The following is a 21,429-nucleotide window of genomic DNA, read 5'->3' as shown; positions in this document are numbered from 1 at the left end:
CCCCTGGCCTTGTTTTGACTGATCATATAGAGGTTTTCCATCTTCTCTTTCCACAGATGTAGTCAATTTGATTTCTATGTATCCCATCTGGTTAGGTCCATGTGTATAGTTGTCTCTTATGCTGTCTAAAGAAGGTATTTGAAATGACCAAATCATTGATTTTGCAGAATTCTATCATGCGATCTCCAGCATTATTGCTATCACCAAGACCATATTTTCCAGCTACTGATCCTTCCTCTTTGCTCCCTACCTTTGCATTCTAATCACCAGTAATCATCAATACATCTTGATTGCATGTTTGATCAATTTCATTTCTTTTTTGACAATTTCCAATTTTCCTAGATTCATATATCATATATTCTATGTTCTGATTAATAATGGATATTTACAGATTTTTCTATTCATTTTAAGTTGTGCTCCATCAGCAAATGTAGGTCCATGGGCTTTACTCCCATTGGCCTAACCCATTTGTGTCATCATTGTCAACTTTACATTGAGGAGACAGCTCTACCCCAGTTGCATTTTGAGTGCCTTCCAACCTGAGGGGCTCGTTTTCCAGCACTAAATCTGACAGTGTTTCTTTGCTATTCATAACATTTTCAGTGACTAAATATTCAGAAATAGTTCATTACTCCTTCTTCCTAGTCTGTCTTCATCTGGAAGCTCATCTGAAACCTGTCCACCATGGGTGACCCTGCTGGTATTTAAAATACCTGTGGCATAGCTTCCAGTATCATAGCAACTGACAAACTGACAGACAAGTGGTGGAGTGTGAGTATTCCTGAACACTTAACTGTGCTTATCAGAAATCCATACATAGATCAAGACAAAGTTGTTTGAACAGACCAAGGGAACACTGAATGGTTTAAAATTAAGAAAGGTGTGTGAATGGGATGTATTCTTTCAACATACTTATTCAACCTGTATGTTGTTGTTGTTAGGTGCCATCGAGTTGGTACTGACCCATAGAGACCTTATGCACAGCAGAACGAAACACTGCTCAATACTGGGCTAACCTATTCAACCTGTATATTGAGCAAATAATCTGAGAAGTTGGGTTATATGAAGCAAAACATGGCATCAGGATTGGAGGAAGACTTGTTAACAACCTATGATATACAGATGATACAACTTTGCTTTCTGAAAGTGAAGAAGACAAAATACTTACTGATGAAGATCAAAGACACAGCCTTTGTTATAGATTTCATCTCAATGTAAAAAAAAAAAAAAAGAAAAAAAAATTCCTCACCACTTGACCAATAAAGAACATTCTTATCAACAGAGAAAAAAATTGAAGTTGTCAAGGACTTCATTCTTCTTGGATCAACCATCAATACTCATGGAAACAACAGTGAAGAAATCAAGAGACTTATTGCTAATGCACAAGACCTTTTTAAAGTGTTGACGAGTAAAGATATCTGCTTGAGGACTAAGTTGCTCCTGACCCAAGCCATGGTATTTTCAATAACCTCATATGCATGCAAAAGCTGGACAGTGAATAATGAAGACCACAGAAGAATTGATAACTTTTGAGTTATGGTCTTGGCGGAGAATATTGAAAGTGCTATGGAGTCCTGGCATGGCGCTGTGGGCTAATGCATCAGACTGCAAAGTCGTTTGAGCTGCAAGGTCAGTAGTTCAAGCTCACCAGCTGCTCCTTGAAAACCCTATACAGGGTCACTATGGGTCAGAACTGACTCAAAAGCACCTAACAACATGGGTTTCCAAAAGAACAAACAGATCTGTGTTGGAGGAAGTGCAGCCAGAGTCCTCCTTGGATGCCAGAATGGCCAAACTTCGTCTCTCATACTTCATACATATTGTGAAGAGAGACCAGTCACTTACCACCATGAGTGGTAAGGTGAAGGGTCAGAGAAAAAGAGGAAGACCCCCAATTAGATGTATTGGCACAGTGGCAGCATCAATGGACTCAAGAGTAGTGACGATTGTGATGTTGGCCCAGGACTGGGCAGTGTTTTGTTCTGTTGTACATAACAATGTAGTTCAGAGTTCTGGGACCATCATGTGAACCTGCTTCATCCAATATTCTGTATTATATCTGACGCAGGTCCTCACTTTACTTCTCCCCGATCAGCCCTCAAGCTCCACTTCCCATGTATAATTATTGGTTTTGAAATAATTATTGGTGGTTTTGAATTGCTAACCTTGCAGTTAGCAATTCAGTGCTTATCCACCCAGGACTCCACAAGCATCTGAGGAGACTGAAAATACCACAGCTTCACTCACATGCACTTTAGTGCTCAAAATGCTCTTTTATCTTGGATACTTTAAGGAGGTATTATGCAACAGATTTGCCTAATGCAATATGTCATTTGATTTCTTGACTGCTGCTTCCATGAGCATTGATGGTTGATCAGAGCAAAATGAAGTGTTTGACAACTTCAAACTTTTATCCATTAATATTAGTCCAGTGGTGAAGATTTTTGTTTATTTTTTATATTGAGGTGCCATCCATACTGAAGGCTGTAGTCTTTGATCTTCATCAGTAAATTTTTAAAGTCCTCTTCACTTTCTGAAAGCAAGGTTGTATCATCTGCATATTGTAGATTACTAATGAGCCTTTCTCCAACCCTGAGTCCACATTTTTCTTTATATAATCCAGCTTCTCATATGCCAGTTTATCCTATTTTAGTGACTTGCATGTTATTGTGAAGCTAGAAGCTATGCCACTGCTATTTTAAATACCGGAAGGTGTCAGTAGAATTTCCAGATTAAGACAGTGTAGGAAGGAGAGGTGGACTACTACTTAATGTTGTCATTGGAAATCTTATGAATAGCAGTTTATGGAAGGGTAAGAGAGAGAGAAACACTGCTTCAGAATGCATAAACCTAAATGGAGGCTATATTAAGAAACAATATCTTCATGTTGTGATATATTTATATGAGGATATCTATGTTTTTGTGGCAAACTTTTTGACTTATCTTATCTTTGGTATATACAAGGGACCTTCAAAAAAGATCATGGAAAATTTGTATTATGAAAAAAAAAACATGCATGATTTCAAGCTTTTTAGCACCAAAATAAACCCATACTAACTTGTTGTAACATGTCAAACAGATCTAGTTTGAGGCACAGAGAAGGACAAGACATCAGTTTTGGGAGAAAAAAATCCTGTAAGAAGAACATGAATGCTGCTACAATTGAATCAAGGACACTTATCAAATCTAAGGTGAAGTGTGGGTGAAATAATTGAATGTTTGCAAAAAGATTATGGGGACAATACCCCAAATAAATTTACAAATGGGTAGTTTACAAATGGGTAACTGGTTTTAAGAAGGAACTAGATGACATTCAAGATGAAGCAGAATTTGCTGACCATCTTCATCAATATGGAGGCAACAGTTTTTTTGTTTATACCCTTATTAGAGAGGACTGACAATTAGCAGCAGAAATAATAGTCAACACTATGGACATCTAAAATATTTCAACTTACACAATTCTGACTGAAAAATTAACGTTAAGCAAACTAAATTTGCAAATACTGTTGTGTCTAGGTCAGCTGCAGAGAAGAACAGAGCTTTCACTGAAATTTTTAAATAAGTGGCATCAAGATCCTGAAAATTTTTTTTGTAAGAATTGTAACAGGAGATGAAACATGGTTTTACCAGTACAATCCTGAAGACTAAACACAATCAAAGCAATGGCTACCAGGAGGTGGAAGTGATCCAGTCAAAGCAAAGGCAAACTAGTGAAGAATGAAAGTAATGGCAACCATTTTTTAGTGGAATGCTCAAGATAGTTTGCTGATTGACTTTCTGGAGGGCCAAATAATTATAGCATCTGTTTATTATGAGAAGGTTTTAAGAAATTTAACCAAAGCTTTAGCAGAAAAACACTGGGAAAAACTTTGCCAGTGTCCTTCTCCACCATGATGATGCTTTTGCTAATTTCTCTCATCAACTAAGGGTAATTTTTCAAGAGTTTTGATCAGAAGTCATTAGACATCTACCTTAAAGTACTAATTTGGCTTCTTCTGACTTTTTGTTTCCTAATCTTAAAAAATCTTTAATGGTTACCCGTTTTGCTTCAGTCAATAATGTAAAAAAGTCTGCATTGACATGATTAAATTCCTAGGACCTTCAGCTTTTTAGAGAAGAATAAATTTCAGGCACCATCACTTACAATTGTATCTTGATTTTTTGATGTATTTTATGTTGAGAAATAAAGTTTACATGTTTTTATTTGTATTTTTTCCTTTTCCATGAACTTCTTGAAGTCTCCTCATATGTGTGTGTGTGTGTGTGTGTGTGCTTGTGTGTGTGTGTTTATATGTATATCTGTGAGCATTTCAAATGATCAAACACTCAACTACCAGCTGAAAGATTGGAAGTTCAAACCCACCTAGGGGCATCATCTTAAAAGACATGCTTGGCAATTTGCTTCTGAAAGGTCATAATCTTGAAAACCACACATGAGTACATTTTTTGCTATGGAATCTATTCTGAGTGATAGAGACCCCGTGGGCACCAAGGTAGAACTGTTCTGCATAGTTTTGTTTTTTTGTTGTTTTTACAAAAATAATTTAAATATTTGTTGGTTTTGAGAACATATATAACAGGTATTTTATATTTTTTCTGGACATGTGCTGCTATGGTCATCTGTTTTTGCTTCTTGGGCATGTTTACTGTTTATCTGTGGGTCTAACACTTAAGTGAATATGTATTTCGGTACTTTTCTATGCTTGATGATTGTTTCCAGGGAGAGGTGATCAGGGTGTGGTCTTCTCTTTTCCCTCTTCTTATTGCTTAACTCAGGGTGGCTTTCACAGGTATTGTCTGTTTCCCTGGTGTATATCTGCTGGTATTGGTTCTTGCCTGGGTTTGGTATTTTATAAGGTGTGATTACAGCTTGACTTTTTGGCTGTGGTTGCTGACTTTTCTTGTGTAATATAGGAGACAACGTGTCTTCCAAAAACAAAAAAGTAGGCTATGCAACCGCCAAGCAACTGAAGTTGGGTAAAAATCAAAAACCAAATCAGGATCAGAAGCAAAATCAAAAATGAGAGAAAGAGGTACGCAAATTTTTTATGTAAAAATTAAAGGAAAGAAAGAAAGAAAGAAACAAACAAACAAACAAACAAAATATATATATATATAATAAAATTTAAAAAGGTGCTAATCATAAAAGTAAAGTAAGATAAAATGGGGGAAAATAATAATAATAAAGAAGAAAATTCTGACTCCTAATATGTGTATGTTTTTAGAGTCCTCTCTTTCAGTCACTTCTGCCCTCCTCTCCTTGCTGTTAGGTGCTGTCTAGTCAATTCCGACCTGTAGTGACCCTGTATAGAGTCTCTGAGGAGCGGCTGGCAGGCACGAACTGCTGGGCCTACAGCTCAAAAGGCCCTGTAGTGCATCACCTCAGCCCACAGCGCTGTGCCGGACTCCTCTCAAACCAGTGAAAACGAGTAGGCAGACCACATATGACGGGTATCCGCGTCCCCCACACAGGGCCTCCGAAGAGCGACCCGTGAGCTTCAGCTACCGACCCTGCAGACCAAAAGACCCTGGAGTGGCACTCCAGTCCACTGTGCTACAATGGGATGGCTCTCAAATCCGTGAGTGCAAGCCGACTGAGTAGGACACACAGCCGTGTCTCCTGTATGGGGTTTCCTATGAATGGTTGGTGAGCATGAGTCACCGGCTCCATCCCACCGGGCTTGTTGCTCAAAGGAATCTGCAGTGCAGCACCCCACTCCACAGCTCTACACTGGGCTGTCTTTCAAACCTGTGAAGTAAGGCAGACCAATTACTCATCTCAGTTTGGCCTAGGTACATGTGTTCCTGGCAGAGGAGAGCACCAGGGGTGGGGGCAGGTCCCGGCCACTCGGCTAAGCCCCTACCTCCTCTAGCCCAGATGTATGTGGGCAAATCATGAGTGCACCCCCTCCTGACACCAAAGAGAGAAACAACAACAACAACAACTAGTTCGGAACCACCCAATGTCAGCAAAGCACCTTAGATGTTCCTGCGGAGCGTGTCTGCAACTTGGCATCTCTGCGGCCCTTATTCAGTCCAGACACTCTGTCTCTCCCAGGCTGTGGGCCCAGATCACCTAGCCTGGCCAGCAGGCTTAAGGGAACGCACCCTTCTGCCTCTGCTCCAAGTTCCACTGGCTACAAGTCTCCCAGCCTCTAAACCCCTCCTGTCTCTGTGGGTCTGAATCTGGGAGCTCTGTCTTGACTCCTTTCTTTCCGGACTTCCGAGCCAGTTTTGCCAGTGACCTTTGCCCTAGCCACCAGCGAGTCCTGCCCTCTGCGCTTCTTCAGTTAATCTAAAATGTTATTACTCTGTTTTGGATCCCTCTAGGTTTTGCTACTTGTTGAGATGCTGTGTGGTGGGTTATGATCCTCCACTAGCCAGTATATGGTTTCCTGTGGGAGTTGCAGCACATAATTCTTCCAATTCTTCAGGATTTGCGGTTTGGCGGATTGAGCCACAGCAGGGTGTTTTGTTATTGGGATTGAGTTGCTATTTAGCTTGGGCTGGTCTCTGAGACTGAGCAGAGAGTTAACCTAGGCTGAAGAGGTGGGGACTGGGCTTCATACTTGTAGGCAGATGGGGTCTGTTTTTGATGATGTCTAAAATGCCTCTTTGTCCCCCTGTGCCTTGGACCCCCCAATTTTCCCTATATATTCACCAGTAATGCCTAATGTGGCTATGAGAACTCCCCTGGGATGGACTATGTTGGTTCCTGTGGGCTCACTGGTTCTCTGAGAGCATCCTCCTTTTGAGAGCGTCTGCTCAGGCCCTGTTAGGTTCTACAGTGGGCGGAGGCTTCCCCCTGTAAGAGCCGGGAGCAGGCGGGTGGGGGTTAAAAATGCTCGTAATTCCTCAATAGTTAGTTCTTTCAAAAATCAAGTTCATAAAGTTGCCGCCTAATGTTTTATGTTTGCCCAAAAGCTGTCTGTCTACCAGGCTGGGGCCCCTATTGTGACCCTGCCCCCTATTTCTCCCAAGCTTACGTACCTGTCCTGCTGGTCAGGGAAGTGCCGCCGGAAGTCACCCTATAAATTTATTTTTAATACTTTTTACTGGTCTCAAAAAATAACTATTGAATGATACCTTTGATTATTTTAATGTTTTTCTAAGAAAAGTGAAAAGTCAGCACAGTGTTTCCCTAGAGAACAGAATGGATTACATGGTTTGTACTACCTCATTTACTTTAGGTTCAAACAACTGGATGTTGCTTAATTCTATATATTTTGTGAGTGTGCCATATATGATTCCTCAAGTTTAGCAATTCCAAAGAGCACCAGATGCTCCTTGGAAATGCTATACAGGGTCTCTGTGAGTTGGAACCAACTCAATGGCATTTAACAACAACAGCAACACAGACATAAAAACAATTGTTATGGCACAGGATTGGTTCATTGTGTTGTGCATAGGGTCTCTCTGAGTCAGAACTGATTGGATGACATCTAAAAACAAGAACACTAATGGAAAGTTGGTGGTTTGAATTTATTCAATAGGTACTGTAGCAGCAACATCTAGTGATCTGTTTCCATGGAGACTACAATAAAAACAATCCTACTATGTAACAAACTGGATTGCCATGGATCTTCATTAATGAAAGGAAAGGATGAAAGATATTTGATAATCTATATATGAAGAAATTGTAGTCACTCCTTGCACTATGGGGTTGATATTTGTGATGAAGGGAAGCCCCATTCTATTTTAGTGGTCATTAATACTCTGGTAGCATAGTGGCTATGAATTGGGCTGCAAACCACAAGGTCAGCAGTTCGAAACTACCAGCTGTTCTGTGAGATAAAGATGTGGAGTTCTGCTCCCATAAAGATTTACAGCCTCAGAAATCCTGCACAGGGTCGCTATGAGTTGGAACTGACTCCACGGCACACAACAACAACAATAATATATTACTATCTTGAATATATAAGAGTTTCAGAAGTAAAACACTATAACTTTAATTTTGATGAAATGAAATGACTTCAAGATTCCCATGAACTAACAATTATTACTACTTAATGGAGGTCAATCACATCAATGTCTGAATAATAACAAAGCCACTGTGGCTGGTTCTCTCTAATAGCAGTCTGTAGGATGGACCTTGGTCCCAGTGATATTTTGGTTTACAGCTCATCCTCATTCATCTTGGTTATGTAACAACATCCCAGATATAATATTCTTTTTCTGATTCCAGTTTCTTCATTGCATAATGAGGATAATGTTATCCTCATTATGCAATGTGGCTATCAAAAGATGGTAAAGGATACTTCTCCAGAAGGTCTTTAGTAATTCTTTTAAACATCTTTTTCCTTTGTTAGGTGTTTCCTGATTGAGTGTTGGTGTCCATCAACAACATGCCGGAACAGAGTAATGATTACCGAGTGGCTGTATTTGGGGCAGGTGGTGTTGGCAAGAGCTCCCTGGTCTTGAGGTTTGTAAAAGGTACATTCCGGGAGAGCTATATACCAACGGTGGAAGACACCTACCGGCAGGTCATCAGCTGTGATAAGAGCATATGCACACTGCAGATCACTGACACGACCGGCAGCCACCAATTCCCCGCCATGCAGCGTCTGTCTATCTCCAAAGGGCATGCCTTCATCCTGGTGTACTCAATCACCAGTCGGCAGTCCTTGGAGGAGCTCAAACCCATCTATGATCAAATCTGTGAGATCAAAGGGGACGTGGAGAGCATCCCCATTATGCTGGTGGGGAACAAGTGCGATGAGAGCCCAAATCGAGAGGTGGAGAGCAGTGAGGCAGAAGCCTTGGCCCGAAAATGGAAGTGTGCCTTCATGGAGACCTCGGCCAAGCTCAACCACAATGTAAAGGAGCTCTTCCAAGAGCTGCTTAACCTGGAGAAGCGCAGGACCGTGAGCCTACAGATTGACGGAAAAAAGAGCAAGCAACAGAAAAGGAAAGAAAAGCTCAAAGGCAAATGTGTGGTTATGTGAGGGCTCTTTCAGTGGGAGGAGCAATTGTGTGGCCCCAGTTGCCTCATTTCCCCTCATCTAGTGTGAAACCCACAGTTATCAGTCAGGTAGCATGTATGATGTCCATATGTAAAGTTTTGCATTTTGACAGAGATATGTCCTATTTTCCTTCTAAAGGGCATGCCACACCACTAACAATAAGTAACCCTTCTCTAGAATTCACAATGAAAACCAATCTGATCAGCATCTCAGAAAACTGAGAGAGATGCTGCTTTTTGAAGGCATCATTCTCCTCTAGAAGGTGCTAGAACTTGTCCCCATGACAGTGGCTAATGGTAAGAGGATTAAATTTCATTTATATGCATGTGACAGCATGCAAACATTGATATACAGGTACTAACTTAACGCCAGACATTTCTCTAAGCTCAGAATTGAGTCTTTGAGGAAGTGGATGTGCAGGAGGAGGTCACAAGAACAGGCTAAAATGTTCCCTTTCAAAGTATTTTAATTGGATTAAAAAAGAATCACACAACCTCCCCAAAGGATGATCATTTTCACACTCACCTGACCTTTTACAGTCCTCATAGCCTGGAGTAGGAAGTGTACTCACCTCCTCTAGACCTAGTTAGCAAGTATTATCTAAGTTTAGAATACTCATTTTCACACAGACAGATAAATTATCTAAGTGTGTACTTCTCTGTCAGAAGTTCTTTAGTTTGGGAGTGAAAATATTGTGAAATTACTGAAACATTGCAATAGCATTCCTGCATGTTGTGGACTTTAGAAATGTGTGTGTTCCTTCCTTTGGTTGATGAGGAGTGTAACTTTCTCTCAACCCTCATATTTTAAATAAAAGTAAATAACGTAGCTATTTTGAGACATTTTTTTTCCTTCAAAATGGTTTTCCTCTTTTAAATGACTCTAACTGTATCCTGTTAGTTGACAGGAAACAAAGATCATTGATGATGAGAAGCACATTCATTTTTCTAAGTGACACAAACATGTATAAGCCGCACTTTGTACCTTAACAAAATAGTTTGAAACAAGTTGTTCATTGTGTTTTTGATGATGTACATATATCAGAAGTATATTCCTGGAAAATGCATTCAAGTAATAGTAAATTATCTTGCATGTTTCATTATAAGTGTCTTCTAAGAGATCTTGAATGTAATGACCACTCTAGAAACAATAATCATCTCTTCCTAGTGATTTTTGTGCATCTTTAATACTTCAAATTATGGGCATTGCCAGCACTGTGTACTGTCATGGCAAACAGGATGAGGGGTTGATTAGCAGGTGGCTGTTTTGGCCTTAGAAGAGCACATCAGCTAGTTGCTTTGTCATCTTAGAGGCCAGTGTGGCTGTGCTTCATGAACTTCCCTGTGATAGGGATTCTTAGTACTCCTACGTGGGTTGGTCAGCATAATGCACATTGGCTCCCTTTGAGATCCTCCTCTTGTAATGCCTTCTTGTTGGAACGTCTGTTAAGAAAGGATGCTGGAATACTAATTTGTACAGATAGCTGATTGGCTGTTGAGCAGCAGTGCCAGCCCTAGGCAGAACAACTCATATCTTTTTGCTGTCTCCTCCCTAGCTTGGACTGAAACACCTAAATCCTCCTATGCACATTAAGGCTTTCACTATCTCCTACTTTTCATTAGCCTTTTCTTGTTAAATGTATTTGCACCCTTGTAGTGTCAGTACTGTAGATAAGCAATGGAGTATGAACCATGAGGTCAGCAGTTCAAACCCAGCTGCTCCTTGGAAAACCCTATATATGGTCACTATGAGTGGGAACCAACTCAACAGCACTTAACAACAACAAAGTGTCATTAGTGTGTGGAAGGTGACTTTGAGAACAATTTGGCTCTATGGGATTATCTGATTCTCTGCAGAGACCGCCTAAAACAAACCATCATTGGTTTTACCTAGGATAGGGAATGTTCATGAAGAGTCAAGGAAGTATCCTAGACTCTGTGGTGGTGGAGACTCTGGCTTCCTGGAGTGTCTTGAGACTCTCTTTAAACCCAAATGGTTGCACCTTCAAACAAGCCTGTTCTGTTACAAAAGGCTGACTTGAGCCTTCACAGTGAGATGTTATTTGCGGATTTTCTGTAGCATTTGCTTTTCAACTGGCCCCTGTATTTTTTTCGTTTGTATTCTCAGACAGATGTCATAAATTTGTCATTTGGAGATGAGTTAAATGGCAGAAAAAAACTGAGCTTCATAGCCACAGTGGGGTTTATAGAGATTGGGTTAGTTCTTTGCTAACAGTAAGATATGGTATCTACCACTGATCCAAATAACAATAAGTCTTCTAAAGTGAATGTTTTTGCAAACAACCCCCATTCTACTAACTGCAGATCAGAATTGCTTTTAGCCCTTTCAAGACAATATATTTTGTTTTGACCATCATCTGAATCCCTGGGTTGTGCAAATAGTTAACCCTATGGAGCACAGTTCTACTTTGATATACATGGAGTCCCCATGAGTTGCCGTGAATTCATCAGCAGCTAGGTTGAGAGCTTCATTAATACAAAAAGATTGTAATGATTTGAAATAAAATCTCATTCTGTAAACATTTTGATCTTTCATATTTTGCCTTTGAGTTTTATAGGAAAGTTATAGAAACTTCAATCCCTGGCCTTTGTACTGAGATCATTTTCCATGAACTGAACTGAAAATGCAGTCACTTCAAAATAAGCTTTTAGAAATGCCTCAATTGACTCAGGACTTGAGGAATGCATGCTACTGATTTCAGTTCTCATATGACCCCATCTCCATATGTAGTTTTGGTCTTGACAGTGCATTTACACTGTATCTAGGCACAAACATTTTTGACCTAGCTACAGTAAATTATAGAACTCAAAACATTGCTTTGAAGATGAGAATGTGGGGACAGGGATGGGCATCAGTTCCTTTCTGTCCCTACTGGAACCTCCTCCATCAGTGAAAAGCCATGAGTGTGCCCTGGGCATGCATGCAATACAGCAAGACCAACACAAGAGCAATATTGAATTGTTCATTAAAGCTACATTTATATATATGTATGTTATATATATATATAATATATATTATTGCATTTTTGAAGTATAAAGTAGTAAATTGTACATATGTACAAGCAGGTATATTTATCTCACTGTTTGTAATATTTAATAAATAATTCCTCATTCTTTGTAAAACACAAAATATATTCAATATTAAAAATTTCTCTGTGATACTTAATATTTTTTCAAAATTTGAATGTATTGCTCATACATAAGCTCTTTGAAAATATAACTAAGGAAACATATGTAAACACCACAATGATAGTCTGTGGACAAAGTATTAACAGAGCATGATTTTTATACTTGTGGAAATATTAATGTGTATATTTATATTTAAAGTGTGTTTATTGTTATAATTTCATTATTGATTATATTTTACTTACTCTGAAGTAATAAAAATTACCCTTGTGTACATGTCTGCAGTTGGCAGTGATGTTCTGAATATAATGAATGATATTAAAATAAAGCATCAATTATGACAACTTGGCAAGAAGGAGGTGCTATTTATTATTCATTTTAGATTTAAATAGTCAATCAATAGTGATGGTTCACTGGTAGAATGATCTCCTTCCATGGGGGAGGCGCAGGTTGAATTCTCAGCCAACATATCTTACATTCAGTCACCACCTATATGTTAGTAGAGGCTTGTGTGTTTTGAGCTCAACAGATTTTACCAGAGTTTACAAATTAAGATGAACTAGGAAGAAAAGCTTGATAATTTAATTCTGAAAACCTGCCAGTGTAAACCCTATGGATCACAGTGGTCTAATCTGTAACTGGTTTTGGGGCTGGCACAAGACTGCATTTAATTTCATTGTGCATGCGGTCACCATGAGTTGTACTAATGTGCTGATGTAGGATAAACACTGGACTACTTAACTCAATGTTGTTGATTTAAAACCACCAGCCACTCTATAGAGGGAACTGACTCAATGGCACTCAACAACAGCAACAATAATTGGGTAACATGGCAGATCTAAACCTATTCCTCACTCAGCTGCTCTTAACATGCTTTTTGACAGAATGTGGTAAAATCAGACTCTGTAGTAAAATCAAACTCTGTGCAGGTCTTGGTCTGAGGATAACAGCTCACTCTGAATTGTTACTATGAAACTTCCCCAGCCAGTACCTTGTGACTGAGTTGAAGTGAAATAAATGTTTTAAACAAAGGTAGAAAATAAGTCGTAGGGGCAGGGCCATACTTGGCTCAGAATAGAAGGAGTGAAGACAAATTCTTCCCTCTCTTCCTTAATCTTGTCTCTGCCTTACCATCCCATAGTTGTTGTCTCTGCCTTACCCTTCCCTAGTTGTTGTTAAATTCTGTTGAGTCAGTTCTGACTAATAGTGACCCTGTATAGGGTTTCTGAAAAGTGACTGGTGATATTGAATCATAGATTTGTAGTTAACAGTCCACTGCTTATCCTACAGGATAATCAATAACTAAATGTGATTGATATAGAAAGTCTGTAGCAGAGCTTTTTGGGCATGACTTCTGCTTAACACCGTTTATGTTTATCCTTAATCCTCTTTTTTTCTGTGTTAACCATAAAATAAACATTTCATTTGGTAACAAAGGAAAAACACTGAAAATTCAAAACAAAATACTCTTGTCATTTAATAGCTATATAACAATGTGCAAGTTCTAAACTTCTGTACTTTTGCAAAATGGGGATCATTACCTCTGCAGTTTTGGATGACTCTCAGGATTAATAATCAGCATAAAGTACTTAGGGCTGTCCCATATTGAGCTTTTTTCAAATATAAACAAGAACCTGCTTATTATTCAGGATTCTATTTGAAAAGTCTGGTTTTGTGTTAAACTTGATTATGCAAGTGTACCAATAAACCAGAAACCTTTAGTTTCCTTAAGCCTTGGTTTAGCAGATTCTGCAGTCTTGTTTTCTATAGGCCATTCCACTCCTTAGCCTGTGTTCTTCTCTCACTGACATTATTGCTACATTATTCAGAGATTTCTTCATTTATGGGTATAATTACAGTCAGCAGGCCCCATTAGGTCCTGTTAAAGGGCATCCTGGAATCTGGTACTTACCAAATTTTAATGTGCAAATCAAACACTTGAAGATCTTGTGATTCCGTAGAGTCTGAATAAGCAGATCTGGGCAGACTCCCAGATGATACTGATGCTACTACTCTATCGAGCAAATTTTGAGTCACAAGGCTGTAATCTCGTTGTTCTGCACATTGGCATCAGAGGAATTTTTGCTTTTTTAAAAATTGATGTCTAAGTCACATCTCAGAAATTATAATTAAGTTGCTCTGAAATGTGTGCTCGGCTTAAGGATATTTGGAAGATTCTAGGTCATTATAAGGTAAAATCAAATTTGAGAACTGTTAATCACATTTATTTGTGAATGCCTGCAACTTTCCCAAATCCCTGAAGGGTATGTTTGTCCAAGCAGGAAATTGATGATATTTGGGTATAGGTCATAGCCTCCTCTTTGTATATCATCTTGAAATATTTGTACAGAGGGTTAAATGCAATCAAAGTGCAAAGCTTCTGTCTATCTAAAAGTGTTCTAGCAGAACTAAGTGTGAGGTGACATCGCTAGTAGTTGGTCTAAGTCCCACAAGTGGTTTGAAGTTTCAAATCCATGTCCTGGTCCAATCCTAAAATGACTGAATCTTCACACCTGACAACTACCCAAATTCCCTCTGGCCTGTGAATATCCATAGCTCCTCTGTCAACTGTGAGGATTTGCTGTTGCTCCAGACACTGTGAATGTGCACTTTGACCCATGATCAGAGCTTCTTATGGCTGCACTTAGTGACAACTGTCCTGGATTTGTTCATAGCATTCCTTTGACCAAAGAGACAATTGCTCTGTCTTGCCACTGAACCTGCTGGATGTGATCTTGTATGCCTTTGCATTTTCATGTTCTTGGGCTGTTCTCATATCTATTTATTTTTTCTTAACTAAAAGATCTTTGCCCATCATAGTATTGTTGGTGTTGTTGTTATGTGCTGTGGAGTTCGTTCCAACTCATAGTGACCCTGTACAGGGTTTCTGAGGCTGTAAATCTTTACGGGAGCAGAAAGCCTCATCTTGCTCCCATGGAACAGCTGGTAGTTTTGCCCTGTTGACCTTGTGGTTCACAGCCTGATTCATAAACACTCCGCTACCAGAGCTCCTTCTTATTAAACATCTTTTATATATTAAAAGAGATAGGCATCTGTCTCAGATATTTTAATAAGACATATTGTGAAAGTAATAATAATGACCATAGTTATCATTAAACTGTGGCATGAGGTTCAAGCTGCATTCAGAAGAGGCCGTGGAACAAGATATATCATTGCTGATGTCCGATGGATCTTGGCTGAAAGCAGAGAATATCAGAAAGATATTTACCTATGCTTTGTAGACTACGCAAAGGCTTTCGATTGTGTGGATCATGACAAGCTGTGGACAACATTGCGAAGTATGAGTATTCCAGAACACTTCATTGTACTTCTGAGGAATCTGTACATGGACCAAGAAGCAGCTGTTCAAACAGCATGGGAACACTGAATGTTTTAAAATTGGGAAAGGTGTGCGACAAGGTTGTGTTCTTTCACCATACTTATTCAACCTGTATGCTGAGCAAATAATACGAGAAGCTGGGTTCTAAGAAGAAAAATGTGGCATCAGGATTGGAGGAAGACTCATTAACAACCTGTGGTATGCAGATTGCTGAAAGTGAAGACCTAAAATATTTACTGATGAAGATCAAAGACCACAGCCTTTGGTATGGATTACATCTCAATGTCAAGAAAACAAAAATCCTCACAACTGGAGCAATAAACAACATTCTTATCAACAGAGAAAAGATTGAAGTTGTCAAGGACTTCATTCTTGGATCAACTATCAATCAACACTCTCGGCAGCAGCAGTCAGGAGATCAGATGACATATTGCATTAGGCAAATCAGCTGCACAGGAACTTTTTAAAGTGTTGAAGAGCAAAGATGACACCTTGAGGACTAAGGTGCGCCTGACCCAAGCCATGGTATTCTCAATAACCTCATATGGATGTGAAAGCTGGACAGTGAATAAGAAGATCGTAGAAGAATTGATGCCTTTGAATTGTGGTGTTGGAGGAGAATACTAAAAGTGCCATGAACTGCCAAAAGAACCAATATATCTGTTTTGGAAGAAGTGCAGCCAGAGTGCTCCTTAGAGGCCAAGATGGCTAAACTTCGTCTCTCATACTTTGGACATATTGTCAGGAGGGAACAGTCGCTGGAGAAGGATATCATGCTTGGTAAGATGGAGGGTCAGAGAAAAAGAGGAAGACCCTCAATGAGATGGATTGGCCAGTGTGGCAGCAGTAGTGAGGTTGGCCCAGGATCGGACATTGTTTCATTCTGCTGTGCATGGGGTTACTATAAGTCTGTTCCAACTCGATGGCACCTGACAATAACAACAAATGACCGTCTCACTCTTATAACTCCTTCTTTTTCTTTAAGCAACATAGAAGGGACTAGTTTAGGTATAGTTTTTAAAAAAAAAAAAAAAAAAAAAAGTGAACCACCAAATTCCAACTGAACTCCTACAAAGAGGGAGAGTTAGGGACCAGGAAAAAAAGACAAAACTAAACTAAAAGGAGATAGAGATATTTATAATAAATTTAAGATAAAAGTTGTCAGCTTTCTTTCTTAGAAGTAACAGGAGTATATAAAGCAGATGTGAAATGTCTTTTCTCTCCCTTGCCGAAATTCAAGATGATATATTTTTGCAGTCTAATAAAAAATATACATTGATTGTTTAGAAATACATTTTTTGAGTGTCCATTGTCACTTTGTACAAATTTATACATACTGAAAAAAAGTGTTCCTGCTACCCAGTCTTCGAATAAGTATCAGGAATTCAGAGGAGAATTGGGAAATGGACTGTATTAGGAAAATAAATGCCATCATGAAACTTGCACCATAAAGTGACTGTGTCAAAACAGTTTACTTTGATAATGTTTTTCTCTCTGCTCAGAACTCTTTCTTTGTCTCCTTTTCCCACATCCCTGCAAACTATAGTATTTTTCTATATTAAAATTCCCTTCAGATCACCTTTCCTATGAAGCTTTCTCCATTATTTACATAAAAAGAATTATCTTGTTCTTCGGAATTCCTTTTGATTCTTGTTTTCCTAGCCTTTATGATTTTTATGACATCTTTATTTGCAGTGAATTTATTCTTGAACAAGTCTAGATTTGTTCCATTCTATTTAACCTGAATTCATTTAGGCAGACTAGTCATTGTTTCCACCTCTTATCTGTCAGTTTGTCACACTGTGGTGGGTTGTGTATTGCTGTGATGCTGAAAGTTGTACTCCCATGGTGAAAAGATTTCAGCTGAGCTTCCAGACTGAGACAGACTCAGAAGAAGGAGAGGCAAAATAGTTCTGAATATTTAGTCACTGAAAACCTTATTAATGGTAGTGAAACACTGTCAGGTAGCACTAGAATACTGAATATTGAAGCATGATGAATTGCCTACATACTGCCAGATATACTGTTGGTGATGGGGCACAACTCAAAATGAGGAGAAATAGTTATAAACATCCATTAATAATTGAAATATGGAATGGACTAGGTATGAATCTAGGAAAATTGGATGTTGCCAAAAATGAAATGGACCATATAAATATTGATATCCTAGGCATTAATGAACTGAAATAGACTGGTATTGGCCATTTTTAATCTGACAATCACATGGTTTACTATAAAGGGAATGACAAATTGAAAACTAATAGAATTGCATTCATCATCAAAAGAACATTTCAAGGTCTATTTTGAAGTGTAATGCTGTCTGTGATAGGATAATATCCATATGTCTATAAGAAAGAACAGTTAATATCACTATTATTTAAATTCATGCACCAACCACTAAAGCCAGTGATGATGAAACTGAAGAATTCTACCAACTTCTTCAGTTTGAAATTGATTAAGCATTCAACCAAGATGCATTGATAATTAATAGTGATTGGAGTGCAAATGTTAGAAACAAAGGAGATCAAGTTGAAAAAAATTGCCTTGGTGATAGAAATGATGCTGGACATCACATGATAGAATTCTGCACGACAATGACTTCTTCATTGCAATTACCTTTTTTAAACAACATAAAAGAAGATTATACACATGTACTTCACCAGATGGAATACGCTGAAATCTGTAGAAAGAGACAGTAGAAAAGCTCCATATATCAGTCAAACAAGGCCAAGGGCAGACAGTGGAAGACCATTAATCGCTCATATACAAGTTTAAGCTGAAGCTTAAGGTCCAAGAGAGTAAAAATATCATCTTGAACTTTTCCCACCTGAATTTAGAGATATCTCTAGAACAGATATGATGCATTCAACGATATTGACCAAAAACCTGTAGAGTTGTGGGATAACATCAAGAACACCCTACAGGAAGAAAGCAAAATGTTATTAGGACACAGGGAAGAAACTAGACAACAAAATGGATGTCAGAAGAGACTCTGAAACTTATTCTACAGCACAGAGATACTCAAGCAAATGGAAGAAATGAACAGAAGATTTCAGAGAGTGGTTCAAGAAGACAAAGTTAAATATAATGAAATGTGTAAAGATATGGAGTTAGAAAACCAAGGATGAAGACCACACTCAACATTTCTCAAGCTTAAAGAATTGAGGAAAAAATTCAAGACTTGACTTGAAATACTGAAGGATTCTTTTGATAAAATATTGAATGATGTACAAAGGATCAAAAGAAGATGGAGGGGCTATACAGTGTCACAGTTCCCAAAAGAAATGGTCAACCATTTGATCAAGAAGCATATGATCAAGAACCAATGGTACTGGTTCCAAATCACACTAAGATGGTGACTCCTATGCATTGGCTCATAGCCTAGAGACAGGTGGAAGCAAATAAGCAACATGCCAGATATCAGAAATGCTTAGAATTTGGACATTGGACTTATGAAAGTACAAGAACAAGAAAATACCTGCAAAGGACTTCTAGAACAGTAGAAATAAAGAAAGCTTTAAAGGAAAAAGAAAACAGGTTATTATTACAGCAAAGCATTGCTCAAACTAATGTAGAAAGAAAGACCAAGATAAAAAGGTCTAAGAGTGTAACCAGTTCCAGTAGCAACAGCAGTGACAGTTCAGCCAGTGACTCTTCATCAGTAAAAAACATCTAGCTCATCCACCTCAGAAGCTAGTGATAGTGATGAAAGCACTTCTAGTTCATCATCTTAATCCTCTTCACAAGCTCTTCCTTTGATTCAGATTCAGATTCCAGCTCCTCCAGTAGCAGCAGCACCAGCACAGGTAGTAGCTCTAAGAATGAACCACGAAAGAAGAGAAAAAAAAAGAAATAGAGTCATTCCAACCATATTGTACTAATGAACTGAAAACATTGATGTGATTCTCAAAAGGGAATTTAGACTATTTAAGACCAAATAGATAAACTGGTCAAAATTTCTAGAGATCAAAAGTTTCTAAATGTTTTACATTGTAAAAATAATTCGGGATTACATATCAAAAGTCTTTACCTTAAAGGGGGGGGAGTGTTTTATTTTGCTTTTTTACCTTTAAAATGTATTTCTGAAATGTAATCAAAGCTAAAATCCAATAAATCAGTTTTTGTAATGAAACCGATCTTTTCTCCCTGTGTATTAAATGACATATTTTGTTATATGTTAATGGTATGTATCTCTCTGTTTTTAGGATAATGCATCAGAATATCTGCATATTAATTTCTAATGCTTTTGGCTTTGCATTATTGTGTATATTTTAATACATATTTATTATAAGTGTATGCATTTTCCTACAGTTAAGTGTTGTTTTTATTTTTATGTTCATTTACTTTTTTCTGAATTCTTGTTCTAAATGAAAATTTAGTGAATTTAATATATTTGCATCTTTTGAATGCTACAAATCAAGTGCTATGCTATAAAAGGGTGCTTCAAAAATTTCATGGAAAAATGGAATTAAAAGTTAATGGAATTTTTCCATGAACTTTTTGAAGCCCGCCTTTTATAATTCCTTTTTTTCAGTTCCTTAAGTTCTTAGAGTTTAACTTTTCTAAGGGAAATCATACTTTGCTGTTGTTATTAAGTGATGTTGAGTCAGTTCTAACCAATGATGACCCTGCATAAGGTTTCCAAGGAGAAAGTGGTGAATTTGAGCTGCCAACACTGCAGTTAAAACTAACTTGCAAGGTGGGGCTTGATGGTGGCTAGGGTGGAGGTGCAGTGAAGTTAGCAGTCAGTCATACCACAGAATACCAGGCAAAGCAGATCCAGGGTAGTGCTCCAAAACTCGGAACCACAGAGATAGGAATATTTTAAAAGTTTGAAGGCTTATAGATTGTGGAACTTGAAGCTGAAATAAAAAATAAAAAAAATTCACATACTTTAGAATCTTCTGAGCTGGGCTTGGAGGCCCGGAGCTGACATCTTGGGTGAACAAATGGCAAGACCAAGTGAGGGAGCAGAAACACCACGGAAAAATGCCACAGGAACCTTGGAGCAAAGGTGGACAATTCACTTTGTCAGTTTTGCTTTGTTCTGATTTTCTTTATTTTGGTATCTGGTCATTGGCATGCCCATTGTTTGCCCACCTCCATTCTGGTGACTAAAAGGGGAGCCTGAGCAAGTGGACAACCCCACCCTCACTACTGGTGAGTTCTGCCACACATGCGCACAGATACTCAGCCCAAGAGCAGGCCCTGAATGTTCATTATTTGTTTTGCTTTTTAATACAGGAAAGCCCAGGACAGGGCTATAGAGAAGGAAAGAGAATTTAAAAAAGGAAACAGGCTGAAAATTAAATTGAAGCCTGAGGTATAGCATAACAACCAACACTGACATCTTGAAATCTCTCAGACAGTTTTGAAAGCAAGAAGCTGAAGAGAGGACATTAAAGTCATAGTCATATTAGGCTACAGATTTTTTTTTTTTTCTTCTCTTATAGACTTCAGTATTTGGTCTAGTTTTAATTGTTGCTGTTTTTTTTTTTTTTTTCTAGTTTTAATTGTTGCTGTTTTTTTTTTTTTTTCTTCTTCTTCTCTGGTGATATTTTGCTGTTATATGTTCCCCCATCTACCTTTGGGGGACTCTTTATTTACATATATTACACAAGAAGATTCAGCAACTGCTGCCATATGGCCAAGCTACAATCACACTGTAAAACACCAAAACCCAGGCAAGAACCAATACCAACTACCATATACCAGGGAAATAGACAACACCTGTGAAAGTTATTCTGATTAAGAAATAAGAAGGAAGAAAAGGGAAGCCCACATCCTGATCACATTTCCTGGAAACAATCAGAAAGCATAAAAAATACCAAAACACATACTCAATTAAGTATTAAGGCCACAGATAAACACTAAACATGTCCAAGAAACAAAAGCAGATGAACATATCAGCACATGTCCAGAAACAAGATAAAATGTCTGAGACAAATGACCAAGAGGTAGATTATTCTGGAAGGAGGGC

At 38.4% G+C, this 21,429-nt stretch overlaps 1 protein-coding gene and 1 pseudogene across 1 annotated transcript; both read left to right on the top strand.

The window, feature by feature from the left end:
* Nucleotides 1-8,345: 8,345 nt before the first annotated feature.
* Nucleotides 8,346-8,945, top strand: DIRAS2 (DIRAS family, GTP-binding RAS-like 2). The gene has a single exon (XM_006872587.1). The coding sequence runs from the start codon at nt 8,346-8,348 to the stop codon at nt 8,943-8,945; it is 600 nt and encodes a 199-aa protein (XP_006872649.1).
* Nucleotides 8,946-18,801: 9,856 nt separating this feature from the next.
* LOC102821352 lies at nt 18,802-19,305 on the top strand (annotated as a pseudogene).
* The last annotated feature ends 2,124 nt before the right edge of the window (nt 19,306-21,429 follow it).

Source organism: Chrysochloris asiatica, unplaced genomic scaffold (genome assembly GCF_000296735.1).
Source record: "Chrysochloris asiatica unplaced genomic scaffold, ChrAsi1.0 scaffold00205, whole genome shotgun sequence".
Classification (NCBI taxonomy): domain Eukaryota; kingdom Metazoa; phylum Chordata; class Mammalia; order Afrosoricida; family Chrysochloridae; genus Chrysochloris; species Chrysochloris asiatica.
This window is presented reverse-complemented; position numbering and strand designations above follow the sequence as displayed.

Coding starts and splice junctions, on each gene's coding strand:
- DIRAS2 (XM_006872587.1), top strand. CDS start 8,346: ATGCCGGAACAGAGTAATGATTACCGAGTGGCTGTATTTGGGGCAGGT.